This window comes from Martes martes (genome assembly GCF_963455335.1).
Source record: "Martes martes genome assembly, chromosome: 10".
In the NCBI taxonomy this organism is placed as follows: domain Eukaryota; kingdom Metazoa; phylum Chordata; class Mammalia; order Carnivora; family Mustelidae; genus Martes; species Martes martes.
Genome location: NC_137898.1, coordinates 12,293,834 through 12,320,352, shown reverse-complemented (window position 1 = coordinate 12,320,352; position 26,519 = coordinate 12,293,834). Strand labels below are relative to the sequence as shown.

The window sequence follows — 26,519 nt, the reverse complement described above, 5'->3', positions numbered from 1 at the left end:
GCATGGTGTCTAAACTAGTTTCTGTCTAGAGCACATACAAATGTAAACATTTAATGACCCATGGAACTGAAATGACAGATATAGTTGATTCCAGACATGCCATCTTTTCTTCTTACTTTTTTTTAAATTTAAATTCAATTAACCAAGGTATAGATATGCCATCTTGATCAAGACATTCTTTTTTCCATACTTCAGTTTACAAATTTACAAAATGTGGAAAGTGGGACATGATCCATGAAGATCCTTCAGTTTTAGCAACGTATAACTATATAGGTAATTTATGCATTAAATCTTGTGTCAAGCTCACACTTGAGATATGAATAATATGAAGTAAGAATTTTTGGTATAGTAAAACCATGCACATCTATCTATCCGTCTATCATCTTTCTATGTATCTCTTTCAATTTCACCTCAAATACTTTTGTTTTTATTGTTTCTTTATCTCTCATCCCTACAGTGCTTCCTGTGATTCCCCCAACACCCATGGAAAACAACACAGAAGTGACTGAGTTCATCCTGCTGGGATTAACCAATGCCCCAGAGCTGCAGATCCCTCTTTTTATCATGTTCACCCTCATTTACCTCATCACTCTGGTTGGTAACATGGGGATGATTGTTTTGATTCTCTTGGACTCCCATCTCCACACTCCCATGTACTTTTTCCTCAGTAATCTGTCTCTGGTGGACTTTTGTTATTCTACAGCTGTCACTCCCGAAGTGATGGCTGGGTTCCTTGTGGGACACAAAGTCATCTCCTACAATGCATGTGCCACTCAGATGTTCTTTTTTGTAGCCTTGGCCACTGTTGAAAATTTCCTCTTGGCTTCAATGGCTTATGACCGTTATGCAGCAGTGTGCAAACCCCTCCATTACACCACCACCATGACAACAGGTGTGTGTGCTTCTCTGGCCATAGGCTCTTACATCTACGGTTTCCTGAATGCCTCCATTCATATTAGGGACACATTCAGTCTCTCTTTCTGCATGTCCAATCTGGTCCATCACTTTTTCTGTGACGTTCCAGCCGTCATGGCTCTCTCTTGCTCGGATAGGCATATCAGTGAGCTGGTTCTTGTTGTTGTAGCAAGCTTCAACATCTTTTTTGCTCTCTTCATTATCTTGATTTCCTATCTGTTCATTTTTATCACCATCCTGAAGATGCACTCAGCTAAGGGATATCAGAAGGCTTTATCTACCTGTGCCTCCCACCTCACTACAGTATCCATCTTCTATGGGACAGTAATTTTCATGTACTCCCAGCCCACTTCCAGCCATTCCATGGACTCAGACAAAATCTCATCTGTGTTCTACACTATGGTCATTCCCATGCTGAATCCCCTCGTCTATAGTCTAAGGAACAAGGAGGTTAAAACTGCTTTCAAGAAGGTGGTTGAGAAGGCAAAATTGTCTGTAGGCTTTACCTCTTAAAGTCATAGGATCCACAACAACCTTTGTCATTGTTGTCAGGTCTCTAACATGCAATGATCATTTTAATGCTTATGTTGGACCTAAATTACTGAGGTGATACCATTTCTTGCTCAAAAATCTATAACCTAGAAGAGAAAATATATGTCCAAATATGTGATATCTGAAGGAGGATGACCAAGGGGAATCTTAAGAATTTGGGGGCCTTGCTTGCAGTAAGCTTTATTAAATATATATTAATTACTTTTTCTACCATATGATAATGCAAGCCTCCATGCAAACCATGGCACACACAAACCCATGAATAGAAGCATATGCAAGAATACCATATGTGCACATACACATTGCGGGGGGAATTTGTTCAAGGAGTTGAATGTAGTGTGGTTAATTTTTAATAAAAATGTTTAAATAACCAATTTAAATATTAGAATATAAATTTATGCCTGACTTTATTTATTTCTGTAGCTGAAAATTTACAAGGGTCCAAAATGGGGATTAAGAGTACATTACCTTCATGAGCACTGACAAATGTATAAAATTGTACACTTGAAACTAATACAACACCGTGTGTTAATTATACTTGAATAAGAAAAATTTAAGATGATGAAAAATTTTAAGTGAAATAAAAATGACAGATTTTTTCTTGAGAGCAAGAGTGTTGGGGGAGGGGCAGAAGAAGAGAGAGAGAGAGAGAGAAAATCTTAATCATACTCAATAATTCTTTAGTTGCATAAACCACCCAGGGCTCATCATATCACATGTCCTCCTTGATGCCTATCACCCAATTACCACATGCCTCCTCGCCCTTCCCCTCCAGCAATCCTCAGTCCCTTTCCTTCCATATAATTTAGAATTTTTCCGTAAGAAAGATTTATTTATTTACTTACTTAATTTCTTACTTATCAGCATGAATTTATATATATCTGCTTTATACTTTGGGGTACAATGTAGTCCTATGTTATTTACTTTCTTGTTCAAATTGTTCCATCTTTGGCCACTGGGAGCACTTTCAGTTTTACTCTTGTTTCCTTTTGATACACACAACCCTCTTGTTTTCTGAGCTCCTCCTTACTTTCGGGAACTACAAGACGCTCCAGGCTCCTCTTGTGGTATTCCTGTCCTAACTCAGTAATCAGCTCTTTCTCCAAAGAGCCCATCTCACTCTCAGTTGTAACTCAAAAGAACCCAAATCCTCTAGCCTTCTTTCCTTTAACTGGTACATTAAATAGCAACTAGCTACAGGAGGCTGAGTACCTTCCTAAATGGTTTTGAGATGTCTTTGAGTAGGGATTGTGTGTGTTTTTCGTTTTGTCTCACAGTTCCTATTCCAAATCCCTGTCTTTGTCTCACTTGTTCATCACTTCAAGCACCACACCACCTCCTGTGTCTCTTCTTTTCCTGTCTCTATACTGCTTTTCCCCAAGGTGATATAGACCACTCCCTCTCCTTCATTCTTTCAAAGAACTAGTTACAATAATCTTGTACTCAGACAAAATGGAGGGGAAATGAAACCAAGAACAATGTAAAGTAGACATTTGCTATAACTGATGCTCAGGTTCTTGTAGGAAGCATCATCTGTTGCCAAAACATCTCTTATCAGTCATCTCCTGAAACCTTGGCTTCCCATTGTGTTGTTAGGCTCTATTTCTCTTTTCAAAGTTGAAAGTCTCAAAGCCCTATCCCCCTAGCTGCTCTGGGAAAAGACAACATACATTTGCTCCATCAGTAATGCATGTTGGAAAAATATTTAGGAACTATATAGAACAAAGAATAATCATGGACTAGACTGTAGAGTATACATTTACTGAGATTTGTATCCCTACCATCCAACCAGAACCACTCAAATTCACCACCACTGTGGCCTATTGCCAGTTCTTGGTCTTGATATTTCTTCTTTTTTTCCCCCAACATACACTGTAATTAACTTATTTTCTTTTCTTTTTTTTTTATTGTGTTATGTTAGTCACCATAAAATACATCATTAGTATTTGATATAGTGTTCTAGATTCATTGTTTATGTACAACACCCAGTGCTCCATACAATACATGCCCTCCTTAATACCCGCCACCAGGCTTGATATTTCTTAACCTACTAGCAGCTCTGACACCCATTCCCTCTTGGTGCATTTCTCATCACTTAGTTTCTAGGACACCACTTACTTTTACTGGCTACTCATCTCTCTGACTTCATATTGAGAAAGTTCCATGTCTTAGAAGCTCAGATTCAGTTACTAACTGTATGGGAGTATCCTGACTTTCCCCAGAAAACATTACTTCTTTTTCCAGAGTATTGAGATTTAAGCTAAGCACACTGCCTTTCAGCTAAGGATAAAATTTTGAAGTTGGCTTATCTGATTGTTTTTTGTGGCGTTATGACTCAATTCTGGCCAATGGAATGTACTCAGAAGTAATGCAGGCAGCTGTTGTATCACTTTCTTGAGAAGAAGTCATTTATCCTTTACTCATATCCCTCTCCTCTTCCCCTAATAGAATAGTTTTGATGAGGACAGACTTTTAACACTGCAGGAGATCGTAGGGAGAGAATTTGTGAACTGAACCTGTCCCCAGAATGACCAAGACATACCAGCTATACAGATAATTCTTACAGAAATTCATTAACTTCCACTATTTGAGAATAAATTCCTGTCTTATTTTAGCCACTGTATTTTGGCTTTCTTAGTTACAGCAGTTTAACCTAATTTCTAATTCTGTTAGATTAATTACGGGTACAAATTCTTTGCAGCTTTCTTCTCAAGAGTTGGAGTCATTCTTCATGCTTGATTTGTACTCGAATCTGCACCAACCCTTTGACATCATGGATTGATATTATGTGGCAGAAAAAGATATTGTGAGAGTTAAGAGTCTAGACTTCATGAAACTGTTCAATTGTACTTTCATACTGAAAATATTATGTAAGAAATCTGGTTCACCCTCTGGATGAAAGACCTTAAAGATGTAGAGAGTAACCTGAGCCAACAGTTAGACATGTAAGTCTATCTTGAACCTTTCAGCCCAGTGGACCATGCAGAAGATATGCAACCTCATGAGTGAGCTATGTGAAATCAGCAGAGTAACTGTCCCCGTGTTGAACACATACTTAGGATGGCAATGAAGATAGACAGATAGGAGGTCAAGACAGCTCTAAGAGCAAAACAGACATTGAAATCTACAAAGATAAAGAGCACAATCTCCTTTATATAGACATAAGAGCAGGAAAGAGACAGATTTGGGGGTATATCCCAGAAATAGTGATGAACCACACTGGAATGGCAAAAGGTAAATTCAGTATGAATGGCAGATTCAAGAAAGCCCCAGACATAGCAGCCTACCACCATTTGAGAACACACGTTGGTGGTCAGAATGGTGGTGTAATGTAAGGCTTACACAACTGCATGCTGATCATAAGCCATGACGGCTAACGGGAAACACTCTACACTGGCAAAAGCCACAAAGACAAACATGCGAGGAACACATCCACCTCAGGAGATACTTTATGTTCTGTGAGAACCCAGCTATCACCTTGGGAATAAGAGCCCAAAAGTAAACACAGTGCACTGGAGAGGTTACATACAAATGAAAAATTGAAACAGACTCATAAGTACAGAGAACAAACTGGTGGTTGCCAGAGGGGACACCTGCGTGGCAATGGGCAAAATGAGTGAAGGGGAATAGAAGGTACAGGCTTCCAGTTATGGAATGAATAAGTTACAAGGATGAAAACTACTGCACAAGGAATACATTCAACGGTCTTGTAGTGGCATTGCATGGTGACACATGGTAGCTACATTAGTGGTCAGTAGAACATAACGTATAGAGTTGTTGAATCACTATGTTGTATATCTGAAGCTAATGTAACATTGTTCATTAACCATACTTCAATAAAAAAAATTTTTTACTGAAAAACATTTTTTAAAATTTTATTTAAATTAAAATTAATTTATTTAAATTTAATTTAAATTTTAAAAAACTAGATTTTTTATTGAAAAAAAAGATTTTTTTAATTGAAAACCGACAAACAAAAAAACTTTAAACAAATGTTTAGGGGTGCCTGGGTGGCTCAGTTGGTTAAGCAACTGCCTTCGGCTCAGGTCATGATGCTGGAGTCCCCGGATTGAGTCCCACATCAGGCTCCCTGCTTGGTGGGGAGCCTCCTTCTCCCTCTGACCCCTCCCCTCTCATTCTCTCTTTCTCTCTCTCAAATATATAAATAAAATTTAAAAAAAAACCACAAATGTTTAGATCAGCTTTATTTGTAATCACCAAATGCTGGAACCAACACAAATGTTCTTCAATTGAGAATAGGATAAACAATTGGAAATGAGCATGCACTGAAATACTACTCTGTAGGAAAAATATTCCACTCTGACACAGGAAACAATACGGACAGGCCTTAAATGATAAATGAAAGATTACAGACTCAGAGTACATATTCTATGATCACATTTAAGGACACTGTTGGAAAGGCAAATTTATTTGGGCAAAACAGTGTATTGGTTGTCGGGGCAGTGGGTGGGAGAATGGGTTTGTCAGAAGAGGTTTGCATGAAGTTTTTTAGGTGATGGGGCTTACTGGATATAAATTTGACAAAATCTTACAACTATCTGCTGGGATTGTGGATACTAATGTACAGAAATTATACTTAATTATAAACTGACAAAAATCAGAATAAATGACAAGTAATACAAAAGCATGTGTGTTCAATGAAATAACCAGCAAGGCCCCCACAGGCAGTTTAATTGCCTCCATCCTGGGAAAGTGGGATAAGGTGCTAGAAATGTTCTCCCAGGGGAAATTCCCAGAGAGCTCTGTGTCTCTATAATTCTCTCCACATCCCAATGCACTAGCCATTGAAATCCCAATATGATCCCACATGTCACCATTGTAGAGAACCCAGTCTACATGCTGAACCTGTTTGGTGATCATTTATTCATTTGCTAGTGTGCAGAGGCCTTATCCCAGGATTTGCTATGACCTACCAAGGATATTCAGGGGAAACTCCCCAAGATAAAAATTATATTCATTAACTTAAAAGTGATAACTTCTTATGGAGACATTTTACAGACCCTCCCTTGCTTCTTATTTACAGACACAAGTCTGTGAATTATGGAAGAAGTAAACTTGTCATCTTTATTTTACAAATAAGGAGAGGTAAGTGATCCCTCTAAGGACACAGAAGGAATGCAAGGTAGGCACAGAACTGAACCATGTTAATGTTCTTTCTTCCATTTTCCCCTATCTTAGAGACCTTACGAATATGTCTCAGAGTAGTATTTATGCGTTATTCTGCATCTGAGATTCTGATTCAGACCCACTGCTTAGAAATGGCTCTTCCTGCTCTCCCAGCACACAGGTGAGCATCCATATTGCGTAAACATTTTTAATGAGAAACGTAATCAATGCAATAGCAATGAGACAGCTCTGTCGACTTCAAGACTTTGAGGACAGAAATAGATATTTTCAATGTTTTTCCAAAATACTAAGGTTAGCCTGGGCTATAAATGTCAAAATTACCATCAGAAGCGAGTTTATTAATACTTATGGAATATTGTTCTACTTTCCTAAAGATATGAACAAAATAGACACAGATGATTCTCTAAACAATCAAGAGGTGATTTCATTGTGTTCACAAAAAGCTGGCCTCTAGCTGGACATAAACAAATAAGCAAACAAACAAAAAACTGCGAAGGTGAAATAACCTTTAACTACAAAATTTCTAACATAGATTAACAAGATCCAAATGGCATGTTAAACTTTCCCCTACAATCTCAAGCTTATTGTCACTAGCACATCCACACATGGTGACAGTGACTGGCTAAAAACAGAGTCTTTTGATTACACAGAACGTGGATTTAACTCTTGAATCTTGACTCTTTCCCAGGATAGCTGTGTAATTTTAGATAACTTGTAACACATAACTTCTAAAATAACTTCTAAAATCCTCATGCTCTACAATGGTGAAGGAGGAATAACAATACAATCTACCATATACACACACACATTGACCTATAAAGCCTTTCTTATTGTTTGTAGAACATAGACTAGGCTCCAAGTGGACACGTGTGTTAAGGTTGGCAAACAATGTTATCAGGGGACAGGCTTGTGCAGGGAATTTTCTGAAGTTTAGGAGGAAGATGTTAGTAGCAGAAGAGAGATACCCTTCCAATGCTTCAAATGCAAGTGAACGGATTTATAGTACTGTTCCATGGAAGAGCAGATTCCAATGAAATATTTTATTACATGACACTTGCCACCAAAACAGATCTGCAGGGTGAAAAGAGCCCACAGACAGGAACAGAACAGCCAAAGACAGGAAAAGAGCCCTTGATCTCTGATTCTGCTGTGAGGTGGCAGTCACGAGAGAAAGAATGAGTTATCCAGGGGAGGACTATCGTCCAAACTAATGTATAGATTTCAAGGAAGATTTTAAGCAAAAGAAGGCTTGCACGGACCTGTTGGGGCAGCCTACTCCATGAGTGAAGTGAAAACAGAAGGAGAAATCCTGGAGATCACAGAAAACCTCTGAGGCCCTTGTGTGTGAGAAAGGCAAATTGAAGAGACTCTTCAAGGTTTCAGACATCACACACACACCTGAAGCCCTAGAGGGTGCCCCCATTTTCCCCAGAGCAATGTAAAGATAATCATCCCATGCTAACAATAATCTTATAGCTCATTAGACCGTGCTAATCACCCAGATTTTATTGTTTTTTAAGCATTACCTTATTTAATTCTCATAACTATATTGCTGTATACTGCTATATCGTAGGTCTCGTTACTGTCCTATTTTTCTGCAGATGGAAATAGGAGGTTCAGATAGGTAGCTTAAGATTAATGGCTCCTCGTTAGTAAAAGGTAGTAGAGCTGCTATGCACCTCACCCTGGAGCATAAGCTCTACACTCGGTTCTGTGCCTTCCCCTCGATTGCTCTGCTGGCTGTCCTACCCCTACTGCTCCACTATCCCACCATATCTACTATGCATGTGTCTCTTGGATACTTCACTGGGAAATCTCCCACCATATCTACTATGCATGTGTCTCTTGGATACTTCACTGGGAAATCTCAAACATGAACTTGCACCAATGGAGACAATGAATGATTGTGCACAGTTTAATTCAATTTGATTCAAATACAGTTTAAACTATCACCCTAGGAATCCTCTGTGGGCTCAAAGGTTGGCTTGACCTTGAGCATAGCTTCTCAATGAATACTCACTTGAAATAAAAAAAAATTATTCAACCTCTGTGCATCATAGTTTATTTCCCTCCCAGTTTTTTTTTTTGTTGTTGTTGTTAAAGGTTTTAAGGGGTGCCTGGATGGCTCAGCGGGTTAAGCCTCTGCCTTCAGCTCAGGTCATGATCTCAGGGTCCTGGGATCAAGCCCTGCATCGGGCTCTCTGCTCAGCAGGGAGCCTGTTTCCCCCTCTCTCTCTGCCTGCCTCTCTGCCTATTTGTGATCTCTGTCTGTCAAATAAATAAAGTGAATCTTAAAAAAAAATTTACATAATCTCTACACCCAGCGTGGGGCTAGAACTCACAATTCCAAGAGCAAGTGTTGCAGGCTCTACTGACTGAGCCAGCCCGGCACCCCTCTGTGCATCATAGTTTAAATGAATATAATAACAAATCAAACTCATAATGTTCTTGAGAGGATGTGATGGATGTACAGATCTTCTTGTACTTACAATGGGGTTATGTCCCTAGAAACCCATTGTACATTGAAAATATCATAAGATGAAAATTCATTTACTGCATCTGACCTACTGAACATCAGAGTTTAGCCTCTCTCTACCGTAACCATGTTTCCAGCTCTTAATATTAGTGTACAGTTGGGAAAAAATCATCTCACAGGAAGCCTACTTGATAATGACACATTGAATATCTCAGGAATTTGTTGAATACAGTACTGAAAGTGAAACACAGAATGGGTGAGCTGGTACAGGATGGTTGTAAATGTATCAGTTGTTGACCCTCATGACCCTGGCTGACCTGGAGCTGTGACTCACTGTGATCCTCAGCATCAAAAGAGGATTCTATTGGCTATTGCTAGCCTAGAAAAAGATCTAAATTCAAAATTTGAGGTATGGCTTCTACGGTATGTGTATCACTTTTGAACCATGGTCAAGTTGAAAAATCATTAAGTCAAATCATCGTAAGTTGGAGACTGTCTGTACATCTAGAGTGTCTATGGCAGTTCCTGGCAAGTCAGCAACATGCAAGTATCTGCTTTTTCCAGGCTTGGGAAAACTGAACTGTATTCCTTCTGGACAAGCCATCTTGATCAAGTTAGTTAATTTTCTACATCTCCATTTACAAATCTATAAAATTTTGGAATTGAGAAGAAGGTCCCTACTTACAGTTTGTAAATCTACATGTAATTAATGGATTAACTTTTGTTGTCAAGCTAATGTTTTATCTGGAGGATCTCAAAATACTATATGTACACTTTCCACTGTAAGTTTTTTTGTTTATCACCCATATATTTCTTCTTGTAGCATTAGTGTTTCTCAACATTGATGGATAACAAGACAGAAGTGACACAGTTCATCCTGCTGGGACTAACCAATGACCCAAAACTGCAGCTTCCCCTCTTCATAATGTTCACCCTCATCTACCTCATCACTCTGGTTGGGAATTTGGGGATTACCATGTTGATTCTGTTGGACTCCTGTCTCCACATGCCCATGTATTTTTTCCTCAGTAATTTGTCTCTGGTGGACCTTTGTTACTCTACAGCCATCATTCCCACTGTCATGGTTGGATTACTTATAGGAGACCAGGTCATCTCCTACAATGCCTGTGCTGCTCAGATGTTCTTTTTTGCAGCCTTTGCCACTGTGGAAAATTATCTCTTGGCCTCAATGGCCTATGACCGCTATGCAGCAGTGTGCAAACCCCTCCATTACACCACCACCATGACGGCAGGTGTGTGTGCTCGTTTGGCCATAGGCTGCTATGTCTGTGGTTTCCTGAATGCCTCTATTCAAATTGGAGACACATTTAGTCTCTCTTTCTGTATGAACAATGTAATCCATCACTTTTTCTGTGATATCCCCGCAGTCATGGTTCTTTCTTGTTCTGATAGACATGTCAGTGAGCTGGCTCTTGTTTATGCAACCACTTTCAACATCATTTTTGCTCTCCTGGTTATCTTTGTATCCTACCTATTCATATTTATCACCATCCTGAAGATGCACTCATCTACTGGATATCAGAAGGCTATATCCACCTGTGCCTCCCACCTCACTGCTGTGTCCATCTTCTATGGGACAGTCATCTTCATGTACGTACAGCCCAGCTCCAGCCATTCCATGGACACAGACAAAATGGCATCTGTGTTCTACACTATGGTCATCCCCATGCTGAACCCTGTGGTCTACAGCATGAGGAACAAGGAGGTCAAGAATGCATTCATTAGGACTGTTTTAGAGTCAAAATTATCTCTAAGATTGTGATTTTAACATTATACAATGTACACTAATCTAGTTACAATAAAAGCATGGTGAAATTAAGCTCCTGATGTGGTAATCCTAACTTATTCAGAAGTCTCTTGTCCTGAAAAAAAAGCAATTATGTTTAGAAATATAGCCCTGATGGAGCACTGGGTGTGGTGAAGAAACAATGAATACTGTTACGCTGAAAATAAATAAAAAATTTAAAAAAAAAGAAATATAACCCTGAGCAAGAATGGCTAAGATGTCTTGAGGCTTAATTATCAAAGTTTATTCAGGATATGGGTTTTATTCCCTTTTCTACATGCATTTTTTCAACCACATCAATGCAAAGACACATAAAATAGGGACACAGATGACACCATGAGCAGAAGTGCATGCATGTGCCCATGAGGATACATACACACTAAGGTAGGCAATTTCCCAGAATTAAATGGAATGTTGTTAGTTTTTAATAATAATAATAATAATAGTAATAATTTAAATATTTAGTTCATTTATTAAAATAGAAATCTATGTTCAATATTTTTCACCTCTTTAGTTGAATTCTAAGAATCCTAACTTCAGAATGAAAATAATATACTACTCAATGAAAGGATCTGATTTTGGGGAGTTCATTTTATTAGGAGATGCATACATATAGCATCTTAAGTGAATTAATATTTCTGTTTTAACTGAGTCATTACATAGAACTAACATGCTCATATTACACTTTCCAAAAGGTAAAAAAACAGCCAGAGTATGAGAAGATGGAAGAAGACTAAAAGTATTTTTTAATTTCTTCAGATATTATTACCAATTCTCATACTACTTTTGTTTTAAAGATTTTGTTTATTTATTTGACACAGAGAGAGATCAGAAATACACACAAAGGCAGGCAGAAAGAGAGAGGGAAGCAGGTGCCTCACTGTGCACAGAGCCCGATGCGGGACTCAATCCCAGGACCCTGAGATCATGACCTAAGCTGAAGGCAGAGGCTTAACCCACTGAGCCACCCAGGTACCCCAATTCTCACACTACTTAAAGCTCACTGAAAACCAGTAATGTACATTTTGGTTCTGGAAATTCTTTGAAATGATTAATGCTGGTATTTCGTGTTTCTTTTGTTGATTTAAATTATTTTTTGTTACCTCTTCATTCTTTTACCCTACTTCATTCACATGATTTTCTTCCTATTTCTTCACAATCTGACAACTTCAGTCATGTTCCTGATTAGGACATTTGTACTTGCTTTTCTCTGTGTAGAATGTCCCCTTACTCCATTAAGGTCATTGCTTAAATGTTACTCTATTACAGACTGCTTTCCTGACCACCTTTATAAAATAATCCCCTTTTACTCACCATGTACACGGTTCTTTCACTCTGTTATTCTTCATGTCCTTAAAAAACTCATATTTTGTATATTTATTTGTTTTCTTGTTTATGACCCATGTCCCCCAACTAGAATTTAAACTCTGTGAAAGCAGTGACTTACATATTTTGTTTACAGCATAATCCTTAGTACCTAAATTGTCTGTTTCATAGTAGATTCTCAACAAATGAATAAATAAAGTAATTAAGCTTTGAGTACAACTGAATCAGTATGTTGAATCTTTAAACTATTGATAATTATTGCATATTATACACAACATAAACCTTTTATTTATTTTCTTATTTTTTCATTGGTTAAAATTTTTTTTAATTTAAATTCAATTAGCCAACATATAGTGCATCATTAGTTTGGATGTAGTTTTCAGTGATTCACTAGTTGCATGTAATACCCACTGCTCATCATCATATTTATTTATTTTTTAATATAAACCTTTTAGATAGATATACACTGCATTTCAAGAAGCAGAGCTGATTTTTCTGCTTTGTTGAAACATTTTTATCTACATTCTTATTTAGTGCTTGCATTCCAATATCCAGACACAAGGATTTCTTGGATCCCATAATCAAATTAGTCATCTAAAACAATCTCATAATTTTCACTTAGCATTGATGCCTCATGAGATGGCAAACAACACATTAAATAAATACTAGTTAGTAAATCATAAAAAGACATCAAATATGAGATTATTTAAGGGTTAGTATCTGATTATATTTGAAAGTTACTTTGTTACACATGAAATATTATGAACTGAAATGATTCTGAATATGTCTGTAGAATGTAATCATGGCAATATCTGTGAATAACAAAGATAATGCACATTCAATATGGTAGTATAATACATAATCTTTATGCTTTTAATTTTGATCCTCAGAGAGCACTATATACAAAACCTACCCACATAAATGTGTACCCTCATTTAATTTGTCATCTCTAGATAATAGGAGTCTTTAATATTTCAGTATTTGTAAGATTGTGTTTGACTATGCTAATATTTTTATGCTACTATTTGGGGGTAGTGTAGAATAACACAAATATTCATTTCTATTTTTATGGTGATGTTTTTCCTTTTGCAAACATTTTAAATTATTATTTTAAATAATTACTTCATTTTAGAACTATTTGAGAGTTATAGAAAATTTTAAAATGGTGCAGAATATTTAATGTCCCTGAGGCAGTCTGAATAATGGCCTGCAAAGAGATCTGCATCCTATTTTCTGGAACCTTCCAAGATTACCTTTTGTGGCCTAAAACGACTATGCAGATGTGATTAACTTTAGGATTTTATCCCAGATTTTCTTCATGGACCATCAAAGAAATCCTATGTATATTTTTAAGAGGGACTCCAAGAGATGTGACCACAGGTAAAAAAGGAGTAGACAGTGTGACTTTGAAAACAGATTGAAGTGATGTGACCACAAATCATGGATGATAGCAGAGAAGATTGTGATGCAAGAAATGTATTTCTCCTTAGATCCTATGGAGGGAGGATGGTTCTTCTGACACACTGACTTCTGTCCAGGAAAACTGTTTTTGGACTTCTGGTTTCTGAATGAATGAATGAGTGAATGAATGAGTATATGAAAGATTGAATATGCCTTGTTTAAGCTTCCAAGTTTCTGTTCATTTGTAACAGCAACCATAGACAACTAATACAACTCTTGCTTGGTTTCCCCTACAATGTAATATTATATTAGCTGGGACATCTGTAAAATTAGGAAACCAAGATTGGCACCATATTATTTTCTAAACTTCTTTATTCAGAATTCATTAATAGTATCCTTTTCCTCTTCTTGTATTTAGTTGTCATACTTCTTTAATCTCTTGGTCTGTGACAAGTTCTCTGTCTGTGCCTGTTTCTATTGACCTTGACTGCTTTGAGGAGTACTGTTCACATATCTCATAGAATGTTCTTCAGTATAATGTTTTCTCATAATGAGATTGGAATTATAGCTTTCAGAGGGTACTAACACTAAGGTGAATTGTTCTGATCACATAATAACAAGGGTACATGCTATCAGCATGAATTGTACCTGATAACATTAACCTTGATCACATGTCCTATGTGCAGTTTACAAGGTGTCTCTCTGGTATAGTTACTTTTCTCCCCTTTTTCTAAAGTCTGTTTTTAATAAAGAAGTCACAAAATCCTGAATGGGAAGAAACTGGAGAGGGAGACAAACTATGAGAGACTCTTAATGCCAGGAAACAAACTGAAGTTTGCAGAAAGGAGGGGGATGGGGTAACTGCACGATGAGCATTAAGGAGGGCACATGATCTGATGAGCACTGAGTGTATATGCAACTAGTGAATCATTGAACACTATATCAAAAACTAACGATGTAATATAAGTTGGATAATTGAATATTGGTTTTTAAAAAAACTTAAAGAAGAAGAAGAAGAAGAAGAAGGCAGCGCCTGGGTGGCTCAGTGGTTTGAGCCTCTGCCTTTGGTTCAGTTCATGGTCTCAGGGTGCTGAGATTGAGCCCCGCATCAAGGTCTCTGCTGAGCAGAGAGCCTGCTTCCCCCTCTCTCTCTGCCTGCAGCTCTGCCTACTTGTGATCTCTGTCTCTGTCTAATAAGTGAAAAAAATCTTTAAAAAATTTTAAAAAGCAAGCAAGGAAGGAAGGAAGAGAAAGAAAGAAAGAAAGAAAGAAATAGAGAAAAAAGGAAAGTAAGAGGTATAAAAATCGAGTTCACACTCCAGGTGTTGTGGCACTAAGCTCCACATTCTGGAAAAGGCAATATTTAAATAACTTATTTGAAGTTCCTCTGTTAAAAATATTTGTCTCTTTCCTCTCAATTATTTATTCACTCAATCATTATTTAAATGAATGTGTTCTCATTTGTTTTGTATTTGGGGTGACAACCAATACTAAGTTATTTATTTTTGCTCAAGTTATTCCACTTTCATCATCTGAAGCTCTTTCAGTTGACTCTTGTGTCCCTTTGGCATTGGTTCTTTCTTCCATGTTTTGAGCTGTTCCTTTCTTTATGTACTACATTATGCTCGGGTCTCATCTTCTATTTTCTCTACTCCCATCACAGAATCAATTATTTCTCCTAAGACCTCTTAATTATTTACTAGAGAATGATATTAAGCTAAGACTTAGAGTGGCACCTAGGTGGCTCAGTTTAGTAAGCCGTGACTCTTGATTTCGGCTCAGGTCATGATCTGGGTCATGGGAGTGAGCCCCGTATCAGTCTCCACACTGGGCATGGAGTCTGCTTGAGATTCTCTCTCTCCCTCTAACTCTCCCCCTGCTCACACTCTCTTAAATAAATAAATAAATAAATAAATAAATAAATAAAATAAGTCAAGACTTAGATGCTGAGTGTGCTTGCTGATACTGGAGTTTCATTTCTTCTATGTCTTCTTGTTGACAGAGGTAAGAAGTATATATCTATGTGATTTGTATACATTCATAATTATATTAGTTTCTCTGCCTATCCATTGCATCTATATTAAACTAAAAGTTAGTGCATACTGATGTCTCTGACTCTAGTCTATTTCATTCCAAGTTCCCCCTTTCTTATCTGTAATTTCCATTTGTGACAGTGAGAAACTTGGGTCTCAACAATTTCATTCATTAATTTACTTGTGTGACCAGTTTACAAGTAGAGCAGTTCCATAATTGTTAATCCATACCTCCATAAGAAACATGTACTATACTAACTACACATGTGCTTTAGCAACTGAAGTATAATATCTTAAAATAGTTTCTTTTATTTTAGCCTTGCACTTTCTAATCAACACACTGTTTTCCAGTTTTACTTAGGTTAGCTCATTTCTTTCCCTGTCTCCTTTCATGGAGGTTAAGTCATTGTAGTACATTTAGATTTTTTTTTCACAGCCTGTGTTCACTCCTGGGATTCTCCTGTGCTCCTGGCTGATTCTTTCAATTTATATGTATTAAATTTTACTCTTTGTTATGTATAGCTCTATGGGTTTAACAAATGTAGAGTTGTGTATTCATCAAGACAGTACCACAGAGAATATGTTATCATCTTAATATTTTCATTTCCATTCCTTTCATAAACAACTACTCCTACTTCCCCAACCCTTGGAAATCACCAAGCTTTTTATTCCCCCCAACTGTATGTTATATGAAGGAATCACACAATATGGAGACTTTGGGAATGAAGAAATCACACAATATGGAGACTTTGTTCACAGGTGACAAGATTATCTATATAGAAAATCTGAAGGAATAGACCAAAAAAAAAAAAAACTCTCTTGGGCCTAATTGATTATAGCAAGACTGTACACTGTACACTGTAAGGTTAATATATAAAATTCCATCACCTTCCTCTATATTGGCAATGAAGAAGTTGAAGTTGAAATTAAAAGCACAAGACTTTTTATTTTAGCTTCCAAAAATGATATATTTAGTTAAATCTAAGAAAATATATGCATGATCTAATGAAGAAAACTATGAAATCCTGATTTTGATGAATAAAACCAAAGAACTAAATAAATGGAAAGATATTCCATTCTCATGGATAGGAAGACTCAATATTGCCAAGATACCATTTCTCCCAACATTATCTATAGACTCTTTACGGTCTCAAATGAAATCACATATATAGATATATATGGTAGTATATCATACAACAGAATGAAATCTCACCATTTGCAACAATGTGGATGGACCTAGAGAGTATAATGCTAAGTGATATAACTCAGTCAGAGAAAGACAAATACCATATGATCTCACTCCTATGTGGAATTTGAGAAACAAAACAAATGAGCAAAGGAAAAAAAGGTGAGAAAGAGAAAGAGAGAGAGAGAGAGAGAAACCAAGAAACAGACTCTTAACTATAGAAAATAAACTGATGATTACCGGAGATGAGGTGGGGAAGGTGGTGAAATAGCTGATGCAGATTAAAGAATACACTTATTATTAAGGGGAAAAAAAGACAGTGAGGTGTTGGGAAAAGAATAGACCAATGAAACAAAATAGCCCAGAAACAGACTTACATAATATACTCAACTGATTTTTGATAAAGGAACAAAGACAATTCAATGGAGCAAAGATAATAATCTTTTCAACAAATGATGTTGGAGTAACTGGATGTCCTCATGTAAAAAACATGAATCTACACACAAATCTTACACAAAAATTAACTCAAAATGGATCACAGACCAGAATGTCAAAAGACAAAATTACAAAACTCCTGAAAGGTAATATAGAAAAAAGCTTAGATGACCTTGGGTTTGGCAATGACTCTTTTAGATAGGATACCAAAGGCACACTGCATGAAAAAAACTGTTGATTAACTGGACTTCATTAAAATTAAAAATATCTACTTTATTAAAGATATCTTCAAGAGAATGAGAAGACAAGCAGCAGAGTGGGAGAGATATTTGCAAAAAGCAAATCTGATTTTAAAAAAGTTACATATATGAGGAACTCTAAAAATTCAACAATAAGTAAACAAACAAGTCAATTAAAAAGAGAGAGAGCAAAGACTTTAACAGACACCTAACCAAAGAAGATATACAGAAGACAGTTGGGGTTGAGGGAGGAGAGAGATAAACAGTTGGAGGACAGAGGATGTTTAGGGCAGTGAAAATGCTCTGTATGATACTAAAATGATGGCTACAAATCATTATACATTTTTACAAATTCATATAATGTACAACACTGAGAGAACCTAAGGTAAACTACGGACTTCGGCTGATTATGACATATCAGTATAGGTGTATCAGTTGTAAATGCACCACTCTGGGGAGGGGGCAGATTGATAATGTCATCAACTACCCGTGTGTGGGGATGGGGCTATATAGGAACTCACTGTATCATCCTCAATTTTGTTGTGAACTTAAAATTGCACTTAAGAGGGTATATGAAATATAAAAATAAAAAATGATAAAATATAAGAATATAAATAAAATATATTTTAGAATAAAATAGAATAAAAATAATATATGTGATCTAAGAAATTTTATCAGTTAACGGATTGAAGTTAATGGACTGGACAAATGTTAGATGAGACAAAATTGAATTCAGAGTTACTATATCAAACTTAGAATGCAAAAATATTCAAAATATAATACTCTCTAGCTCCATCTATGTCATTGCAAATGGCAAGACTTCATTCTTTCTTATGGCTGAGTAATATTCCATTGTGTGTATATATCGCTTCTCCTTTATCCATTCATCAGTCGATGAGAGCATATTATGCTAGGTGAAATAAGTCAGTCAGAGAAAGACAAATACCATCTGACTTCACTCATATATGGAATTTAAGAAAGAAAGCAAATGAGCAAACGGACAAAAGAGAGAGACAGAGGCAAACTGTTTCTCGAAACAGACCCTTAACTATAGAGAACAGACTGATGGTTACCAAAAGGGAGGGAGGTGGGGGGATGGGTGAAATAGGTGATGGGGATTAGTGAGGGTACCCATTGTGATAGCACTGCGTGATGTATGTGTTGAATTACAAAAGTATGCCAGAAAACTAATATGACACTGTATTTAACTAACTGGAATTTTTTAAAAACTTAAAAAATGAAAAAATATTCAAAATACAGCTTATAGAGTAAAGAAATAGGAAAGAAAAGAAATAGGAAATAGGAAAAATGGATTAAGAAACTCCAGCATGCTCGATTATGCTGAGTGAAATAAGTCAAACAGAGAGAGTCAAGTATCATATGGTTTCACTTATTTGTGGAGCATAACAAATAATATAGAGGACAAGGGTAGATGGAGAGGAGAAGGGAGTTGAGGGAAATTGGAAGGGGAGGTGAACCATGAGAGACTATGGACTCTGAAAAACAACCTGAGGGTTTTGGAAGGGGCGGGGGGTGGGAGGGTGGGGGAACCAGGTGGTGGGTATTGGGGAGGGCACAGATTGCATGGAGCACTGGGTGTGGTGAAAAAATGAATACTGTTACGCTGAAAATAAATAAAAAATTTAATTAAAAAAAAAAAAAAGAAACTCCAGCATGCTGTTGTATGAAATCCATAAGGAAATAACAGAACAGAATGGAACAAATTATAAAACAGAAAATAATTCCAAATTTTCACCCAAAAAAATTCCAACCTCCTATTGAAGAATCACCCTAATTTCTGAGAAACACGTGAATTTTTTTTTATGGGACCATATTGTTATACAAGTTATTGTTATACAAGTGGAAAAACAAGGAAAGGACAAACTTTTACACGGCCAGAGCAAAAATACACATAGTCAACAGGCCTGCATCTGACTTCTCAACAGAGGAAAGGAATAGAAGTCATCAGGCAGTAGATACATATCTTCAGAAGGCTGAGGGAAAATAATTATCATTCCATATTTCTATATTCAGATAAACTACCACTTGAGTGAGATGACAAATTAAGATTTTATCAGTTATATAAAAATTGAAAGTTAATTTCCATTCACAGGTCCAGAACCAGAGTGAAAGTGTTTCAACAAGATGCATTTTATCAGATTGGGCAATTTAGAAGAAGGAAGGGAGCATTTTTTGTTCTTCTACTTTTCTACTTCTCTTTTGATCTTTCTTATCTGCAGCAAGAGTGTCTTCTGTCATTCTGTTCACCTTTCTTTGTGCAGTAAAGATAATGGAACAGGACCTGCCCTGCCTGCGAGGTACATATTAGATGAGGTTCACCAGAAGCAGCCCTCCAGACTCAATGATTTGAGTTCAAGCAGTTCATTTGTGAGTTTGCCCACAGCACTCATAGGACAGTAGGGAGGTGAGATGAAGAAGGGAAGGAAGCCAACACATGGTTTCAACAGTAAGTAGAAAATGTGTAAAACATGACTCAGGGTTGTTCCCCCTGCAACATGAAGAATCTGGGGGTTTTTGTTCTACTTTTTCTGACTCATGATGATGGCTGACACCAGCTAAATTCAATGCCCCACACAAAGCCTAAGTATATTATTGCAGTACAATAAGTCCTCAGTCTAAAAGTTACAGATTCTTTTTTTTCTTAATAATAATAATAATAATAATAATAATAATAATACAAGGGTAATGAGCACCAGGGCATGTGGGAAGAGCACCAACAGCACTGGTTTCAGAAGGGGAAACTGAAGGAAAAAAGCAGCCCATCAACCTACAGATTTGAACCAAACTTTCAAATTGACCTCTCAGAATTAAGGCAGAATTTCAATCTCTGTCTCTCTGACACGTGTCATATTTGTGGACTCCTTGTAAACTCAAGAACAGAAATTTATCAATTTCTTAAAATTTGTAACATTTAGCTATAGCACCAAAGAAAATAGAAAGGAGAAAAACATAATAAAAATGTGGTAGATTAAAACCAAAATTAATTTTCAGAAATGGGGATAAAATGTATATCAGAGGGAATATAGTTGATGGTGTTACAAGATTTGTATGGGGATACATGATGGCTTCACTTGTGGTGAACATAGCATAATGAAGAGAGTTGTCAAATCATTATGTTGTACACCTGAAACTAAATACTTCAAAAAAAAAAGAAATACATTTCTGGGACGCCTGTGTGGCTCAGTTGGTTAAGCAGCTGCCTTCGGCTCAGGTCATGATCCCAGCGTCCTGGGATCGAGTCCCATATCGGGCTCCTTGCTCAGCGGGGAGCCTGCTTCTCCCTCAGCCTCTGCCTGCCACTCTGTCTGCCTGTGCTCCGCGTTCTCTCTCTCTGACAAATAAATAAAAAATCTTTTAAAAAGAAAAAAAAAAGAAATACATTTCAAATATCAAAAATAAAAATAATTTTAAATGATTAATCAAAACTTCTCTTGATTTTTGGAAAAGTCACCTTAATTTTTTAAGTGGGGGAGGGGAGAGAAATGAGAACTAGGGTGCAAATATATGTATGTGTTACACAACATAAAAAATTACATCTCTACACACAGCTTAATTGTTTCTTCCTTATGTAAGTACAATGAAAAGAAGTGATTGCCCTCATGGGGGCTCTGCTTCCCCAGAGAGTTCCATTCCTGTACAATTTTCTCCTTACATTTTCTCCTTGTTCTTGTTCATTAGGTGCTGAAATCCCATCACAATTCTGTATGCCATTATTTAAAAGAAACAGACACTGAGCAGAGCCCATTTGTTCATCATTTTTTGAACTAAAAGCTAACCTTGTTGTAGACACCAGCTTCTGTCCAAACTGGGTATTTGCAGTGAGTCTGCAATGACAGGCAGGGAAGACATCCTGAAATAAAAATTAAACTCACTCATGTTGAAAAGTTAAGCCCTTACTAAGGGCTTACATCTGCCCTCATTTGCTTGTCGCAAATACAATTCTAGAAAGTCTGTGGTACAGATAATTTTATTATATCCTTATCATCAATAAGGAAACTGAGGTCAGTAGGAGGTAAATCATATTCTGAGTACTTCAAAAAAATCCATGGTAGATGCACTACTTAAATACAGGTTCCTTAGAAGCCCTATATTAATGATCCTTTCTCCATATCTGACATTACATTTTTCCAGGACTGAATTTCTGATTGCAGACTCACAGTTCAGCACTGTCTTTCCTTTCTTTTCAAGAGCAAGGTAAGTTTCTAGATTCAATCTACACTTGGAGTGATTGATGCAGAAGCAGCAGGTGTCTACCTCTTCTGTGAGTTTTTGAGCTCCTATCTGGTTGTTTGAACACTATTTCTGAATATTGGCATAAGTATAGGAGTCAGGGAAAAACACTGTAATCAAGAAAGTGCAGAGGAATATTTCTGACATTCCACGCTGCTTTTCTTAAAAGGTTAAGAAAACCCTGTGATAGATGGTACTCTGATTAGGTAGGTGTTAAATAACCTACCTACTCTGATTAGGTAGGTGTTAAATAAGTCCTATTTACTGTGTGTTTTGTCACTGAAGGGATAGCTAACCAAACACAGTGAAATGACGCTTTCTTCCTTACCAGAAAGATCATCAGGACGCCACTAAGACCCTTACATATTTTTCACTATTATTTCCCTACAACCTACCCCATTATTACGTGTTCATCTAGAAAATCTGGAAATAAGTGATTAAAGCTACAGGCATTCGGATCAGTTAGACAGGTATCTATCTATATCTTAACTATCTCATACCAGGTGTAGAATTTTAAGAAGACACATAACTTCTCAACTCCTCATTTTCTTAGCAGTAAATAAGGCTATTTGTATATGTGTGTGTGTGTGTGTGTGCATGTGTGTGTGTACATACCCAATTTATATCTCTTCCTCTTCTGCTCTATTTATCATCATGACCATGATCATTATCATCATCATCAGTATCATCTATTATGATAGTTGGGAAGATGATCCATAAGGACACTTCTTATCCAAAAGCTTATTACTCTAGAGAGAGTTGTCACTAAATTGGGCTGCCATGACATGCTTCAGAAATAGAGAATATTAAAGAACAAATCATTGCTCTAATAAAATAATGCTTGTACATTTCCATTTCTGTGCAACCACTTTTGTTCATCATTGTGTTCCTTTCTTTGCCATAGTACATCTTGTGATATGCAGATCAGTTCCATGAAGAATAACACAGAGGTGAAAGAATTCATCCTGCTGGGACTAACCAATGTCCCAGAGCTGCAGGGTCCTCTCTTTCTAATGTTTACCCTCCTCTACTTCATCACTCTGATTGGGAACCTGGGGATGATCATGCTGATCCTGCTGGACTCTCGTCTACACATTCCCATGTACTTCTTCCTCAGTAACCTGTCTCTGGTGGACTTTTGTTACTCCTCAACAGTCACTCCCAAGGTCATGGCTGGATTACTTATAGGAGATAAGGTCATCTCCTACAACGCATGTGCTGCCCAGATGTTCTTTTTTGTACTCTTCGGGACTGTGGAAAGTTACCTGTTAGCTTCAATGGCCTATGACCGCTATGCAGCAGTTTGCAAACCCCTCCATTACACCACCACCATGACCACAGGTGTGTGTGCTCGTCTGGCCATAGGCTCTTATGTCTTCGCTCTTCTAACTGCTGCTATTGATATTGGAGACACATTCAGTCTCTCTTTCTGTATGTCCAATGTGGTCCATCACTTTTTCTGTGATATTCCAGCAGTCATGACTCTGACTTGCTCAGATAAAGACATTAATGAGCTGATTCTTGTGCTTATATCAAGTTTTAATATCTTTTTTGCCCTTCTTATAATCTTGATTTCCTACATGTTCATATTCATCACTGTTTTGAAGATACAGTCAGGTGGGGGATACCAGAAGGCTTTATCTACCTGTGTTTCTCACCTTGTTGCAGTTTCTATATTTTATGGGACAGTCATCATCATGTATGTACAGCCAAGTTCCAGTCACTCCATGGACACAGACAAAATGGCATCTGTGTTTTATTCTATGGTCATTCCCATGCTGAACCCTATGGTGTACAGCTTAAGGAACAAAGAGGTCAAGAATGCATTCAAGAAGTTTGTTGAGAAGGCAAAATACTCTCTAGGTTTAGTCTTCTAGTGATCCAGAATCCACAAAAGTTATTTCGTCCCACTTAGATCCACTCCATGCCATAACTCAATGTTCATAGCCATATAGGGTATTAAAACATATCAGTCACTCGAATGTTATTCATTACTTTAATTTTGCACCAGATCCAAGCATCCAAAATGTAGAAAAAATATGATAATTTTTAAATCAAAACAGTTTATGAATAAACTTTCTTTGTTACTATTGTGTTGGACATAGTTTTTTCCTTTGTATACTTCAGTAATGGTAAGAAAAAATAATGGGTAAGAAAAAAAATAACCACTTAAGAGATTGGACCAGGTAGTAAAGAAAACAGTGGATAATGGAGTTTTCCCCAGAAAGAAAAATTAGGGTCTCATAAAGAAATATATCACATCACCCAGGTAGAGGGACATTGGTAATGTCAGTTCCATAAGATTTATAAACTGAAATTGCTGTCTGTTCTGAATGGAGGTTCTTTCCCCACCTGTTATATTTACTCAGGCCCAACATTATCTATTGGCTATTAATGTGGAACAAACTACATGTTTTTTTTATGCATGATTTGCTAGGCAACAAAAAGCCACACATGAACTGGGTGGAGAAGACTACTTAACTTGTACGATAGACTAGACATTGTGTTTCTATTGACTAGTTGGGATCTAGGTTGTCTCCTTGCGGGACGTGGATAATAAATTTTCTGTATGGGAAGAAGTGTGAGATGGATATGTGATGGTCATAAACATTACATTGGAAAATACTGGTTAGTTCTTTTCCAAACTATGTTTATTCCTGGAAACAAACATAGGCTCTATGTCTCTGCCCTGCATATAGTTAATTGTGACTATGTGCTTGTGTTCTTGTCCATGGAATGTGGGTACAGGTCATATATGCCACTTCCAAGTCTGCCCATGAACCTCCCCATGTGATGTCCTGGTCATTCTATTTGTCACCAGCTGGGTGGAGAGAATCAAGACCACAAGGGATGACAAAACCACTAAATGGAGAGAACCTGGTACAACTGAATCTCTGTGTACTTTCCTACAGAACAACTAATGGAACCATATGCAAGCAAGAAAAACTTCTGTGGTCACGCCACTGCCATTCTGGAGTTCGCCTGTTGGCTGCTAATATTATTTACACTAACAGATAGAGAGAGTTTCCCACGCGACCATCTGGATGCTGTTGTGGGAGTGGGGAACGTATATCCTGGAAAAACTATCAAATTTCTCTAATACAATTTGATTCTACAATGATTACTTTGTGAATCCTCACCCAGCCTCCATATCATACCCAAAGTGCCTAGCCCCAACAAAATTAGCACAGATTTTGGAGAAAGACAAATTCAATGCGACTTTCACTCCAAGCCAAATTTTGTGATATAGGGCAAGTTATTAAGTGTTCTGAGTTTCTAATGGGGGAAACCAGTGCTCTCTCACAGACTTATATTAAACGGGTACTGAATGAGCCAGATCTTAGCACAGTACCTGAAAAAGAGTAGTTGCACAAAATATATTTGCATCCTTTCCCTTCTATTCTTTTTCTTATCCTTTCATTAATCTAATTTGCCAACCTTCTCCATAGAACTATTAAAACACTTACAGATTTTACAATTGTTAGATCTTCTTGGTGGATTAAAAAAAAAACACAGATTGGTTTGTTTTTGTAGGTTTAACTTAGTACTGAATTGCAAGTCTTTGAGACCAAAAATGTTATCTTACTTAGGTATGTGTTCTCAGAACCTAGACTAGTGTATATTCCATAGAACTCAAGAGTATCTAATGAAATGTGATCCTGTGTAAGAACAAATTAACATGGAAAAACCCACAAATATTTATGTTTATCATTTTTTCTTTCATGATACTGATCAAAATATTGTATATTCACTTTTGTGTGTTTACTCCTTTTTTTGCTTTTTTTTTTTCTCCATAAAAATTAAAGTCTGGGCACCTGGGTAGCTCAGTTGGTTAAGCATCTGCTTTCAGCTCAGGTCATGATCTCAGGATCCTGGGATCGAGCCCCGCATCAGGCTATCCACTCAGCAGTGAGTCAGCTTGTGTCTTTCCCTCTGTGATCACTCTTGCTTTCACTCTCTTTCAAATAAAAAAAACTAAATCTTTAAAAAAAAAATTCTATGCATCCTGGTACAATTTCTGGTCTGGTGTCTAACAAAGACTCAGGCCTAGATCAGATCTGAGGCTCAGTAAAAGATTTTAAGGAATGAACAGCTGCATGATAAGAGGAACCAAACAGAGAAACTCAACATCTGTTTGTAAAATGTCTGAACACAGACAACAGAACAAGCATGGTTATGTTGCAGTCACACATTAAATTGAGAACACAGCTGAACACTATAAACAGCATAAAGATTTTATATCAGTTTCCTATGACTGCTGTACCAAATGAGCACACTCTGGGACCTTCAAACAACATGCATTTCCTTTCTCACAGTTCTGGAGGCCAGTTGTTGGAAATCAGTCTCACTGGGATAAAACAGAAGTATTAGTCTCTGGGGTGTGGAGGGGAGAGTCTGTCCTTTGTAGATTTCTTTTTTTATTATTATTATGTTTAGTTAGCCAACATATAGTACATCATTAGTTTTTGATGTAGTGTTCATCAATTCATTAGTTGCCAATAACACCCAGTGCTCATCACGTGTGCCCTCCTTCATACCCAGTTACCCCATCCCACCATCTCCCTCCCTTCTGTAACCTTCAGTTTGTTTCCCTATAGTTAAGCACCTTTCATAGCTTGTCTCCCTGTCTGGTTTCTTCCCATTCAGTTTTCCTTCCCTTCGCCAGTGGTCCTCTGCGCTATTCCTTATGTTCCACATATAAGTGAAACAATAATGATAAGTGATTTAGTTTCCTCTTGTAGTTTTGATT

General features: G+C 37.1%; 2 protein-coding genes across 2 annotated transcripts; both read left to right on the top strand.

Moving 5' to 3' along the window:
* Nucleotides 1-483: 483 nt before the first annotated feature.
* LOC308351067 (olfactory receptor 5B3-like) lies at nt 484-1,428 on the top strand (the record flags this gene model as incomplete). The annotated part of the gene is made up of 1 exon (XM_080816550.1): nt 484-1,428. One exon carries the CDS (start codon nt 484-486, stop codon nt 1,426-1,428), a length of 945 nt encoding a protein of 314 aa, XP_080672676.1.
* An 8,507-nt stretch (nt 1,429-9,935) lies between these two features.
* Nucleotides 9,936-23,646, top strand: LOC308350678 (uncharacterized protein; the record flags this gene model as incomplete). Its single annotated transcript, XM_080816189.1, has 2 exons — nt 9,936-10,870; nt 22,674-23,646. The coding sequence occupies 2 exons, from the start codon at nt 9,936-9,938 to the stop codon at nt 23,644-23,646; spliced, it is 1,908 nt and encodes a 635-aa protein (XP_080672315.1).
* Nucleotides 23,647-26,519: the final 2,873 nt, after the last annotated feature.